Source organism: Galeopterus variegatus, unplaced genomic scaffold, assembly GCF_000696425.1.
Source record: "Galeopterus variegatus unplaced genomic scaffold, G_variegatus-3.0.2 Scaffold5471, whole genome shotgun sequence".
NCBI classification, from domain to species: Eukaryota; Metazoa; Chordata; class Mammalia; order Dermoptera; family Cynocephalidae; genus Galeopterus; species Galeopterus variegatus.
Window position 1 is genome coordinate 53,666 of NW_007731582.1, and position 13,981 is coordinate 67,646.

Consider the following 13,981-nt stretch of genomic DNA (forward strand, 5'->3'; position numbering starts at 1 on the left):
GCAATCAGGAGGACGACGAGGAGGAGGGAGGGGGAGGATGTGGAGGAGGAGGAGGGAGGGGAGGACGACGAGGAGGAGGGAGGGGGAGGATGTGGAGGAGGAGGAGGGAGGGGGAGGATATGAAGGAGGAGGAGGGAGGGGGAGGATATGGAAGAGAAGGAGGGAGGGGGAGGAGGAGGAGGGCGGGGGAAGAGGAGGAGGTGGGGGAGGGGAGGAAGCCCGTCAGGTGTGGTGAGAACTGAGCAGCTGCATCTGACCTGCTGACTTCTCCAGGGACGGCCTTGGGTAGTCCTAAGACAATTTGTGTAATCACGTCAAGTTTTAAAACCAAAGCAGATGTAGAAAAACAGCCACTTTATACAAGGGCTTTCTGTGCTGAGCATGTCCTCAGAGATGTCTGCTTTCTATTTAAACAATTGGGATTCCAGTTAAAATGTTCCTGCCTCTTACAAATATAGACAAGGAACAAAGAGGCTTGGCAGAGGCAAAACCCGCTATGAAACAATATTTCATCAAGTTTTCTTTGTTCTGATGTCCTAGCTCTTTGCATCCATATACCACAGGAGAGTCCGGGACTCGGGAACGGCTGGAGGTCACAGGGAGCGCGGGGGACAGAAGCCGCGGCCCTGCAGTGCCCGTTCGTGTGCCTGGAGCAGCTGCTCTGGACCGGCAGGAGGAAGCGTTTGGCTGGGGAGGCCGAGCTCTGATCGACCAGTCGGGTAAGAGAAATGATCCATCCTGACAGCAGCAAATGCAAGAGAAGTTCAAAGACGGGAGAAATCTGTGTGCCGGGCTAGAAACAGAGAAAGCTTCATAAAGAAAGCAGGAGTGAGTTAGGCACCTAAAGTTTTGTGCAAGTGGAGGAGAGGAGGTGACAATTCTGGCAGGTGGAATGAGGAATATCAGGAATGAGGAAGAAACGCGCAGGCAACGGCAAGCTGGCCGGTGCGGAGCGGCCTGGAGAAGATGGAGAGGAAAGTGCTGGGCTTACAGGGCCTTCGCCAGGCAAGGACCTTCCAACTGGACACCTTAGGTGAGGAGTTGTCACACGATGCCACAAGGGCCTGGAGGTCCCTGAGGCCTGTCGTGGCTGAGCGTATTGGGGATATGAGGGAGGCTGAGGCGGTACTACCCCTAGCTTTCTCTTGACTGGGGTTTCTCTGCAATATGAGTATTTTGCATGAAGGAAGGGTTTGAGTCTAAAAAAAAAAGAACCTTTGACAAACCTTTTCTATAAGTAATAAGGAGCTTGTTGTGTGGGTAAGGAAATGGCCTGATAAAAATAATGTTTCAGGCTGGCCGGTTAGCTCAGTTGGTCAGAACAGGGTGCCATAAAACCAAGGTCAAGGGTTGGATCCCCATACTGGCCAGCTGCCAAAAAAAAAAAAAAAAAAAAAAAGTTTCAGGAAGAAGAGTTTGGGGGCATGAATAGTTGGTGAATAGTTAGGAGGGGTTGGAAATTAGATTCAGAGAGACCATAGTGAAAACCATGTGGTGGCAAAGCAGGATTGAGAACAAGAGGGCTCCAGTTCTACAGGAAGTGACAGACACTCGCTGACAGCATTGCAGGCCGCTCAGGAGCTGGTCAGTGTCCTCTGCGGGCCCTACACTGAGTGAGGCCAGGGAGTCTCCCGGGGGGATACCGTCATGTGAGTGGAAGTTCAGGTGGGAATCTGGGGGAAGGCATGTACAAGCACCTACTGTGTACTGAAGCAAGGCCAAGGGCTTGCAGTCTTCAAGAAGTGATGAGTTATATATACATACAGTGGAATAGTATTCAGCCACAAACAGGAATGAAGTACTGAAACATGCTACCACATAACAAACCTCAAAACACTACGCTAAGTCAAAGAAGCCAGACTCCAAAGACCACCTTTCATAGGATTCTATTCGTGTGATGTATCCAGAATAGGTAAATTCATAGAGACAGCATGCAGACTGGTGGTTGCCAGGGGCTGGGGGAACAGGAGTGTGGTGTGGGGGGAAGCGACTGCTTAATGCTTACAGGGTTTCCTTTGGGGTGATGAAAGTATTTTGGAACTAGCTAGAAGTAATTGTTGCCCAACATTGTAAATGTACTAAATGCCATTGAACTGTTCACCTTAAAAAGGTCAAATTTATATTATGTCAATTTCACCTAAACAGAACGTTTTTTAAAAAAGTGATGAATTATGTTTGTGATAGTTGTCATCGTCACAGCTCCTGCTAGCTCACCTCCCCGGTACTCAGTGTTATTCCGCCAGTCATTTAGGTCGATTTCTGCAGTACCAGCTATCACCAGCTCCAGCTCCCGGGCATCAAACACGGAGACAAGCCTTGAGTCTACAACCTGAAACACAGATCAGGCTTCAGCACGCAGGTCCAAACACATAGAAAGGCTATATTCATTGCTATTATTTCTGTGGGTTGAACTTAGAAACTGATCATCATTTACAATTTCTTTTTTTCAACATGCAATCATCTTTAAGTTCAAAATCATTGCTATGATCTGAATAATTTACACCCTCCCCCACCCCCAATTCCTATGTTGAAATCTTCACCCCCAAGGTTATGGTATTAGAAGGTGAGGCCTTTGGGAAGTGATTAGGTTATGGGGGCAGAGGCCTCATGAATGGGACTGGTGTCTTCTAAAAGAGGCCCCACTTCCTTTCCACTATGTATGTGAGGGACATGGAGAGAAGGTGTCATCTATAAACCAGAAAGCAGACCCTCATCAGACAGTGAATCTGCTGACACCTTGATCTTAGACTTCCCAGCCTCCAAAGCTGTGAGAAATAAATTTCTATTGCTTATAAGCCATGCAGTCTATGGCAATTTGTTACAGCAGACCAAATGGACCAAGACAATCATTGATGTAAACATTTTATAACACAACTCTTCATGAGCTGGGAACAGAAAAAAAGATCCCCTGATTCTCACTAACTCTGACATTCTCTTTCAGAATCATGTTGTAAACAAATCTGACTTAACTTTCTGAAGTCACATTTAAGTTTCTAAATAACATTGCATTTTTATTTATTTAATTTAATTTAATTTTTTTTTAACATTGCATTTTTAAAGGCAAAAAGTTGAAGTCTGGAGACTGAGGCCAGTTGACCATGGAGCCCCAGTAAAGGCTCTGGATACCAAGTCTCAGAATATAGATAAGGAGATTTAGTCACCCGTGGGAAGAAGAAACATATGTGTCTGGAGCCAAAAGAACCCGCCCAGCTATTGCCTCGAGGCCTCAGAGCCTTGTTTGCTGTTATCTTCCGTCCCTCCCCATCTGGATCCAAAAGAACCCGCCCAGCTATTGCCTCGAGGCCTCAGAGCCTTGTTTGTTGTTATCTTCCGTCCCTCCCCCTCCTGTGCACTATGGGTGTAGGTAACTTTGCAACTTGCCATAGGTAACGGGAATTTTCCATTTACCGGAACAACCTGCCCTGCGGTTTTCTCAGTAAAGCATCTGCTGCTCATTTCCTTATCTGCTGATTCCCTCCTGCTGTCTATATAAACTGTGGCCTTCTGGCTAATAAACGAGACTTAATCAGAATACTGTCTTGTCTGAATTTCTCGCGTCTCTTGTCCCATCCAATTCCCACTCCCCCCTCCAGGGTCTGCGTTGAATATCTCCCGGGTCGGGACACATATGCTCCTGCTCCTCATTAGTTTAATATTCTAGGAAAAGCTGGATTCCTGGGGGTGAATAAACCAACAGGTAATGGCACTGACTTATCTTAAAATTCTTCCATGGGAAGAGGCAGAGCATGATGTCTGACTAGAAGATCCTAGTGCTTGTCTCTCCCACAAAACAGACAAAACAACAAATAAACAACTACACTTGGATGAAAATAACTAAAGGAGAGCACCAGAGCACATCACAGGAGTAACAGAAACCCTGGTGAGCACAGAAACTCAGGATGGCCACATAGAGAACAGAAGGAAACACCTGGCCTCCACCACCCCATCCCCCTGCCAGCAGCAGTGGGAGCCAGGAAGGACTTCCTCCTGTGGGGAAAAGGGAAGTGAGAGGACCCTAGCAGCCCCCATGCATACCCTGCACATCTACTGTCCTCACCACTGGGGACCCCTGAAGTCCTTACGTGCACTAAGCCCAGCTGAGGGAGCTGCCTGGGGTCCACACAATTGTGCTCCCCCATATGTGCTGACATTGCCCTGCCCTCTGTGACTCATGCTGTTACTGTGCCTTCTTGGACCTAGAACTACAGCTGGAGAGAGTCTTACCCTAGGGGTGAGGGACACCCTTTCACCCCAGAGACTATGCTGCCATTGAATGGACTTCCCTGAGCTGAGCTATGAGCAGTTGTTACACCCTACCCTGAGAGACGAGATGGTAGTGGAACCACTGCACCCATCCCTCCCAGTTGCAGCAGTGTCCCTCCCCCTCAGGCTGGAACTGAAGCTGCAAAGCTGCACACTTCCTTTGGGGGAATCTTTAACCACCCCTCCTAGTCGTGGCTGTGCCCCACCCTTCTGGGACTGAGCTGAAGGGGCACATAACTTCCTGAGGAACTGTTATCTTGGCTGAGAAGCTGCTTGTCAAAGCTGAGCAGCTGTAATCCCAGGACTGAGCTTACGTAGTACCTTGTGTCCTAGGGAAAGAGCAATTACTGAGTGGAGACACCTGCCTTAGGGGCTGAACAACTCTAGTACTCTGTTTCCCTGGAGCTGGGCTATTCCCCTAAAGACTGAGCTGTTGAGACACCCCTTCCCCTAGGGAGCGAAGTCAACACTGTGCTATTCTCTGCCCCCACCCCCCACCCCATGCCCAGATAAAAACTGCACCTTGCCATTCTGGGTTCTTGCTGTCTCTGCACCTGGCCTCACAGAGGCTGAGATATTTGAGTTTTACCACTCCAGGAGGTAGAGGCATTATAAGGTACCTTACCCCTTGGGAGGCAAGTGACAATGGAGTCCCATTTGTTCTGGTTCCCAAATTGCTCTTTTCCCTGGGCCTAACCTTCAGAGCACAGAATTGGGCCAGTGCAGTGCTTAGCCCACCAGGGTCAGAATCACAGCTATAACCTGGTCCACAGAGCCTGAGCTGCTAGGGGGCCTCAGAGCCAGAGGTCCTGGTGCTGTGGGAAAACTACATCCAACTCTGCCACAGAGGGTGAACCTACACCCCAAGATCTAGGTGCCACAATAGGTTTGTGAGATGCTGAACCCCATATCCCAGCTCCACAGCTGCTCCAAGTACTTGCATCTGGAACCCAGCATGACTGCAGCTGCTTGTAGACTGGGGAAGATGCAACACCAAAAGGAATCCCTTTGACAAAGTCACCCCATTGTGGGAAAAACAAGAATAGGAGGACCCCAAAATTCCTTACCACCAAAGGCCTTAACCTATACCCCTGCCATGGCCACAAACTTCTACAGCCTAGGGCACTAAGATACCCACAGGTAGTGGCAGTATTGATTGTAGCTGAACAACCAGACCAGAGACTAAACCACTGCCTCAACACAGAAACAGAACTACCACACCCATTTCAACCAGTACACTCAGACTCAACTGCAGGTGAAAGACTCTATTAGTCATTCTGTAAAGTTTGGAAGAGGCAATTTTTTCACCAGATGCACATACATCAATACAGGGACACAAAAAACATGAAAAAGCAAGGAAATATGACACCACCAAAGGAGTACAACAACACACCAGTGACAGACCCTAAAGAAAAGGAAGCCAATGAACACCAGAAAAGGAATTCAAAATAATGATCCTAAGAAAACTGAACAATATGCAAACCCCCCCACAAAAAACCCCCAAAACAAAAACAAACAAAACCCCAGACAATTCAGTAAAATCAGGAAAACGATTCATGATATGAACAAGAAGTTTAACAAAGAGACAGATATCACAAAATAGAACCAAACAGAAATCCTGCAGCTGAAGAATTAAATAAATGAAATAAAAATAAAATAGTTTAAGCAGCAGACTAGAGCAAGCAGAAGAATATATGCACTCAAATATAGGTCATTTAAAATTACCCAATCAGAGGAAAAATAAAAAGAAATAAGAATTACAAAAGTGAAAAAAGCCTACAGGAACTTTGGGACACCATTAAGTGAACAAATATTCAAATTGTGGGTGTTCTGAAGAAGAAGGAAAAGGTATTGAAAACCTACTTAATGAAATAACAGCTGAAAACTTTCCAAGTCTTGGGAGAAACATGGACATAGAGATACAGGACGCAAGCTCAAATTTCCCTAAATAGATTCAACCCCAAAAAGTCCACTACAAGGCATATCGTAGTTGAAATGTCAAAAGTCAAAACCAAAGGGAGAATTCTAAAAGCAGAAAGAGAAAAGCATCAAGTCATATATAAGGGAATCCCCATTAGACTAACAGTCAGTTAATCAGCAGAAACCTTACAGTCCACGAGACAAAGTGCTGAAAGAAAAAAATTGCCAACCAATAATACCATATCCAGTAAAGCTGTCCTTCAGGAATGAAGTAGAAATAAGATCTATCACAGACAAGCAACAACTGAGAGAATTCATCACTCACCCAGGCTTACAAGAAATGCTCAAGGGAGTACTGCATCTGTAAGTGAAAGGAAAATAACCACCATCAAGAAAACACTCAAAAGGATGAAATTCACTGGCAAAGCAGGTATGGAAGTGGGGAAGAAAAAGGAGTCAAGCTTTATCACTACATAAAAACACCAAACTGCAATGATAAACAATAGGAGAGGAAGAAAGGAACAAAAAATACACAAAACAGTCAGAAAACAAAAACAAAATGGCAGGAGCAAGTCCTCACCTATCAATAATAATCATGAATGTAAATGGACTAAATTCCCCAATTAAAAGTTATAGACTGGCTGTTTGGATAAAAAACCAAGATCCAGCTATGTGCTGCCTTCAAGAAACTCATTTCACCTGTAAAGACACACACAGCCCAAAAGTGAAGTGATGGAAAAACATATTTCATGTAAATGGAAACCAAAAGTGAGCAGTAGTAGCTACACTTCTATCAGATAAAATCGACTTTAAGTCAAAAACTGTAAAAAGAGACAAAGAAGATAATGTAAAAGGGGTCCATTCAGTAAGAGGATATAACAATTGTTAATATTTATGCACCAGTGTTGGAAAATGCAGATATATAAAGCAAATATTATTAGATCTAAACAGAGAGATAGACCCCAATACAATATGACACCTCACTTTCAGCATTGGAAAGATCATCTAGACAGAAAATCAACAAACAGATTTAAACTGCAGTATAGACTGTAGACCTTAGAGACATTAAAAGAACAATTCATCCAAAAGCTGCAGAATACACTTTCTTCTCATCAGCACAAGGAACATTCTCCAGGATTCACAAAACAAATCTCAACAAATTAAAAAAAATCATATCAAGTATCTTCTGTGATCACAATGGAATAAAAATAGAAATCAATAGCAAAAGAAACTCTTGAAACTGTATAAATACATGGAGACTAAACAGCATGCTCCTGAATTACCAATGGATCAAAGAAGAAATTAAGGAAATTAAAAAAAATTCTTGAAACAAATGAAAACAGAAATACAGCATATCAAAATCTATGGGATACAGCCAAAGTAGTAGTAAGAGGGAAGTTTATATCAACAAATGCCTACATCAAAAAATTAGGAAGATTTCAAAAAATAGCCTAAAAATGTACCTTAAGGAACTACAAACGCAAGAACAAACTCAACCCAAAATTAGCTGAAGGAAATAAATGATAAAGATAAGAGTGGAAATAAATGAAATTGAGACCTAAAAAAAACAATTAAAAAGATAGACAAAACAAAACACTGGTTTTTTAAAAAAGATAAACAAAATTGACAAGCCATTAGCTAGACTAACCAAGAAAAGGAAAGACTCAAATAAATAAAATCAGAAATGAGGGTTGGCCAGTTAGCTCAGGTAGTTAGAGCACCACCTTATATCACCAAGGTCAAGGATTCAGATCCTGATACCAGTCAACTGCCAAACAACAACAAAAAAATAAAATCAGAAATGAAAAAAGACAAATCACAACTGATACTACAGAAATACAAAGGATTATTAGAGATTATCATGAACAATTATATGCCAACAAATTGGAAAACGTAGAAGAAATGGATAGATTCCTAGACATGTACAATCTTCTGAGATTGAACCAAGAAGAAATAGAAAACCTGAACAGACCAATAATGAGTAATTGGTAATCAATAACAAGAGAGTGAATCTGTAGTAAAAAGTATCCCATTAAAAAAACACCCAAAATTGGGTAGCTTCACGGCCAATTTAACAAACATTGAAAAAAGAATTAGTAGAAATTCTCCTCAAACTCTCCCAAAAAATTGAACAGGAAGGAACTCTTCCAAACTCATTCTATGAGGCCAGCATTACCTGATATCAAAACCAGACAAGAACACAACAAAAAAAAGAAAACTACAGGCCAATATCTCTGATGAACACAGATGCAAAAATTCTCAACAAAATACTAGCAAACCAAATCCAGCATCATATTAAAAAGATCATTCACTATGATTAAGTGGGATTTATCCCACCTTGGTTGGTTCAACATACACAAATTAATAAACATGATACATAACATCAACAGAATAAAGGAGAAAAACCATATGATTTTCTCAATTGACACAGAAAAAGCATTTGATAAAATTTATCATCACTTCATGATAAAAACCCTCAACGACACAGGTATAGAAGGAACTACCTCAATACAATAAAGGCTGGGCCGGCCTGGTGGCGCACTGGATAGTGCGCCGCTTGGGAAGCACGGCGGCGCTCCCGTCCGAGGGTTCGGATCCCCCATACCGACCGGCTCCTGCTCACTGGCTGAGCGAGGCAAGGGAGCAACACCGAGGCTTGCAATCCCGTTGCCGGTCCCCGGTCCGGTACGGGTGCGACACTGCGGGTTGCGATCCATTGCCGGACACGGAAAAAAGACAAAAGACAAAAAAAAAAAAAAACAGACAGAAAAATTATTGGGGAAAAAAAAAAAAAAAAAGGCAAAAAAAACAAAAAAAAAAAAAAACAGACAGAAAAATTATTGGGGAAAAAAAAAAAAAAAAAGGCAAAAAAAACAAAAAAAAAAAAAAACAGACAGAAAAATTATTGGGGAAAAAAAAAAAAAAAAAGGCAAAAAAAACAAAAAAAAAAAAAAACAGACAGAAAAATTATTGGGGAAAAAAAAAAAAAAAAAAAAAAAAAAAAAAAAAAAAAAAAAAAAAATACAATAAAGGCCAAATACGACAAACTGACAGTGAATATACTGGATAGGGAAAAACCAAAAGCTCTTCCTCTGAGAACTGGAACAAGGCAAGGATGTCTGCTCTCTCCATGCTTATTAGACATAGCACTGGAAGTACTAGCCAGAGCAATTAGACGAGGTAAAGAAATAAAAGGCATCCAAATTGGAAAAGAGTAAGTCAAATGTTTCCTGTTTGCAGAAGACACGATCTTATATATAGACAAACCTAAAAACTACACCAAAGAAACTCTTAGAACTGATACACCAATTCAGTAAAGTTGCAGGACACAAAATCAGCATATAGAAATCAGTAGCATTTTTATATTCCAATAATAGCAAGATGAAAAACAAACCAAGAAAGCAATCCCATTTACCATATCTACCAAAAAAATAAAATACGTAGAAATAAATGTAACCAAGGAGGTGAAAGATCTCTACAAGGAAAAGTATAAAACACCAATGAAAGAAATTGGAGAGGACACAAAGAAATGGAAAGACATTCCATGATCCTGGGTTAGAATAATTAATATTGTGAAAATGATCAACAGCAATCTATAGATTCAATGCACTCCCTATCAAAATACCAATAACATTCTTCACAGAAATAGAAAAAAAAATCTTCAAATTTATATGGCACCAAAAAAGACCACAAATAGCCAAATCAATCCAGAGCAAAAAGAACATATCTGAAGGCATTACACTACCTGACTTCAAAATATACTACAAAGCCATAGTAAACAAAATATCATGGTACTTGCATAAAACAGACACACCAACCAAACGAACAGAACTGAGAACCCAGACATAAAGCCATGTATTTACAGCCAACTGATTTTCCATAAAAGTGCAAAGAGTATTCAATGGGGAAAGGACAGTCTCGTAAATAAATGTGCTGGGAAAACTGCATATCCACACACACAATATCAAAACTAGACATCTCTCACCACACACAAAACTCAACCTAGCCTGGCTGAGTGTGTGCTGACCAGAGAGAGAGAGGCACCCCACCGGAGAGGCCTGAGATCTGCAGAGACCACGCACCCCGTGGCACCAGTGCACGACCGAGCAGATAGGCCTCGCCACCACCAGACCCCATCCCCAGCCAGGCTGAGTGTACACCGACCAGAGAGGCGACCTCCCAGAGAGGCCTGAGATCCACAGAGACCATGTACCCTGCAGTGCCAGTGTGCGACCGAGCAGTAGGCCTCGCCACTGCTGGACTCCATCCCCAGCCCAGCCAAGTGCACGCTGACCATAGGGATGCCTCCCAGAGATGCCTGAGTCCTGTGGAGACCACGTACCCTGTGGTGCCAGTACATGACCTAGTAGGAAGGCCTTGCCACTGCCAGACCCCATCCCCGGCCCAGCTGAGTATGTGCCAACCAGAGAGGTGCCTCCCTAGAGAGGCCCGAGACCTGAGGTGACCACGTGCCTGAGGTGCCAGTGGGCGACCGAGCAGACACTGAGGCAGCCATGGCAAATTGGCAGCCCTGGCAGGATCCTAGCCAGACAATAGTGTCAAACCATTGGACCATGAAATCCTTGCAACAATGACTAAACATCAAAAGAAAGATACCAGAAACATAAAAAATCAAGAAAGTACACCACCAAAGGGTAATACCTCTCAAGCTCTAGATGCTATAGAACAAGAAGCCCTTGAAATGTCTGACAAAAAATTTCGAGTGATAAGTCTAAGGAAACTAAATGAGATACAAGAAAACTCAGGTATACAACACGATGATATGAGGAAAAGTATACAGGACCCGAAAGAAGAAATGTACGAGGAAATCAATGCCCTGAAAAAAAATGTAGCAGAGCTTGCCGAACTGAAGAATTCACTCAACAAAATAAAAAACACAACAGAGAATTTAACCAGCAGGCTTGCAGAAGCAGAAGAGAGAACTTTTGACCTTGAAGACGGGCTATTTGAAATAACACAGGCAGCCAAAAACAAACAAACAAACAAACAAAAAAAAAAAAAAAAAGAAAAGAAAAAGGAATTAAGAACATTGAAGAAAATCCAAGAGAGGTATCAGACAATCTTAAGTGCTCAAATATCCAAGTCATGAGTATTCCATAAGGAGAGGAAAAAGGAGATTACATTCAAAACATACTCAACAAAATAGTGGCAGAAAACTTCCCAAGTATAGGAAAAGACACAGATCTTCAGATTCAGGAAGCTCAAAGATCCCCAGATGTATTCAACCCAAAAAGGTCTTCTCCAAGACATGTTATAGTCAGATTGGCAAAATTCAAAGACAAGGAGAGAATCTTAAAAGCTGCAAGAGAGAAGCGTCAAATCACCTATAAGGGAGCCCCAATCAGACTAACATCAGACTTTTCATCACAAACCCTAAAAGCCAGAAAGGAATGGGATGATATATTTAAAATACTAAAAGACAGAGATTGCCAGCAAAGAATACTCTACCCCACAAGGCTATCCTTCCGAAATGAAGGGGAAATAGTATATTTCCCAGACAAAGAAAAACTGTGGGAGTTCACTACCACATGACCACTTACAAGAAATTCTCAAGGGAGTACTGGGTTTGGTACCTGGAGGATAACTACCACTGCCATAAAATCTCGAGAAAAATCAAAACCCACTAGTAAAATAAAAATGCCAACAATGAAGAGAAAAAAAAAGTTTATCTACAACCCAAGAAACCAACAAATACAGAAGACAAACAGTGAATCAGAAAGAAAGGACAAAAGACACTTAAGACATACAAACAAAAATCAATAAAATGCTAGGAGTAAATCAACACTTTTCAATAACAATTCTTAATGTAAAAGGATTAAATTCCCCACTCAAAAGACACAGACTGACTGGATTAAAAAGGAGGACCCAACTGTATGCTGCCTTCAAGGGACCCACTTTACCTATAAAGACTCACATAGACTAAGAGTGAAAGGATGGAAAAAGATTTATCATGCAAAGAGAAATGAAAAACGAGCTGGAGTAGCTATTCTTATATCTGATAAAATAGACTTTAAACTAAAAACCATAAAAAGAGACAATGAGGGCCACTACATAATGATAAAAGGATTCATCCATCAAGAAGACATAACAATCATAAATATATATGCACCCAATGTTGGAGCAGCCAGATTTATAAAGCAAACTCTATTAGACCTAATGAAGGAAATAGACACTAATATCATAATAGCAGGGGACCTGAACACCCCACTATCAATATTGGACAGATCATCTAGGCAAAGAATCAGCAGAGAAACACAAGATCTAAACAACACTCTAGACTAATTGGACTTGGCAGATGTCTACCAAACATTCCATCCAACAACCTCAGAATATTCATTCTTCTCATCAGCACATGGAACATTCTCCAGGATAGACCACAAGTTAGGCCAAAAATCAAGTCGCAACAAATTAAAAAATATCATAATTATCCCATGTATTTTTTCAGACCACAATAGATTAAAATTAGAAATCAATAACAAACAAAATTCTGTAAACTCTACAAACACATGGAAATTAAACAGCATTCTACTTAATGACATATGGGTACATGAAAAAATCAAACAGGAAATCAAAAATTTATTGAAATTAATGAAAATGATGATACATCACACCAAAACCTGTAGGATACTGCAAAAGCAGTACTAAGGGGGAAATTTATCACATTATATGCTTATTTCAGAAGAATGGAAAGATGGCAAGTAAACGACCTAATAGTTCACCTTAAAGAACTAGAAAATCAAGAACAATCCAAACCCAAAGTTAGCAGATGGAAAGAAATCATTAAGGATCAGAGCAGAACTTAATGAAATTGAAACCCCCAAAATGATACAAAAGATCAATGAATCAAAAAGTTGGTTTCTTGGAAAGATAAATAAAATCGACAAACCATTAGCATGGCTAACTAAAAAAAGAAGAGAAAAGACCCAAATAACAAAAACTAGGAACGATAAAGGTGATATTACAACTGATTCATCTGAAATACAAGGAATCATTAGAGACTACTATAAACAAACTATATGCCAACAAATTTGAAAATCTGGAGGAAATGGATAAATTTGTGGACACACACAAACTACCAAAACTGAGCCAAGAAGATGTAGAAAATTTGAACAGACCAATCATGATAAAAGAGATTGAAGCTGTTATCAGAAAGCTCCCAACAAAGAAAAGCCCAGGACCAGATGGATTCACAGCAGAATTCTACCAAACCTTCAAAGAGGAATTGACACCAATTCTCTACAAACTATTCCAAAAGATTGAAACAAAGGTTATTCTCCCAAACTCATTCTATGAAGCAAACATCACTCTGATACCAAATCCAGGTAAAGATACAACTAAAATAGAAAACTACAAGCCAATACCCTTGATGAATATAGACGCAAAAACTTCACTAAAATACTAGCAAACAGAATACAGCAACATATATGCAAAGTTATACACCGTGATCAAGTGGGATTCACCCCAGAGATGCAGGGTTTGTTCAACATACGCAAATCAATAAATGTGATACACCATATCAATAAAACCAAACACAAGGACCATATGATCATTTCTATAGATGCTGAAAAAGCATTTGATAAAATTCAACAATCATTCATGATAAAGACTCTCTACAAGTTAGGTATATATGGAAATTATCTCAACATAATTAAAGCCATATATGATAAACCCACTGCCAATATCATCCTGAATGGGGAAAAGCTGAAAGCTTTTCCTTTAAGAACAGGAACCAGACAAGGATGCCCACTCTCACCGCTCCTATTCAACATAGTGTTGG

The 13,981-nt window shown here is 41.2% G+C and overlaps 1 protein-coding gene across 1 annotated transcript in view; it reads right to left on the reverse strand.

Moving 5' to 3' along the window:
* The window catches only part of LOC103604912 (E3 ubiquitin-protein ligase HECW1), a 109,307-nt gene that overhangs the window by 8,964 nt on the left and 86,362 nt on the right, over positions 1-13,981 (reverse strand). The window contains exon 13 of the mRNA XM_008589487.1: positions 2,215-2,329. Within this exon, the coding sequence (XP_008587709.1) occupies positions 2,215-2,329 (115 nt within the window). The remainder of the gene's footprint in view (positions 1-2,214; positions 2,330-13,981) is intronic.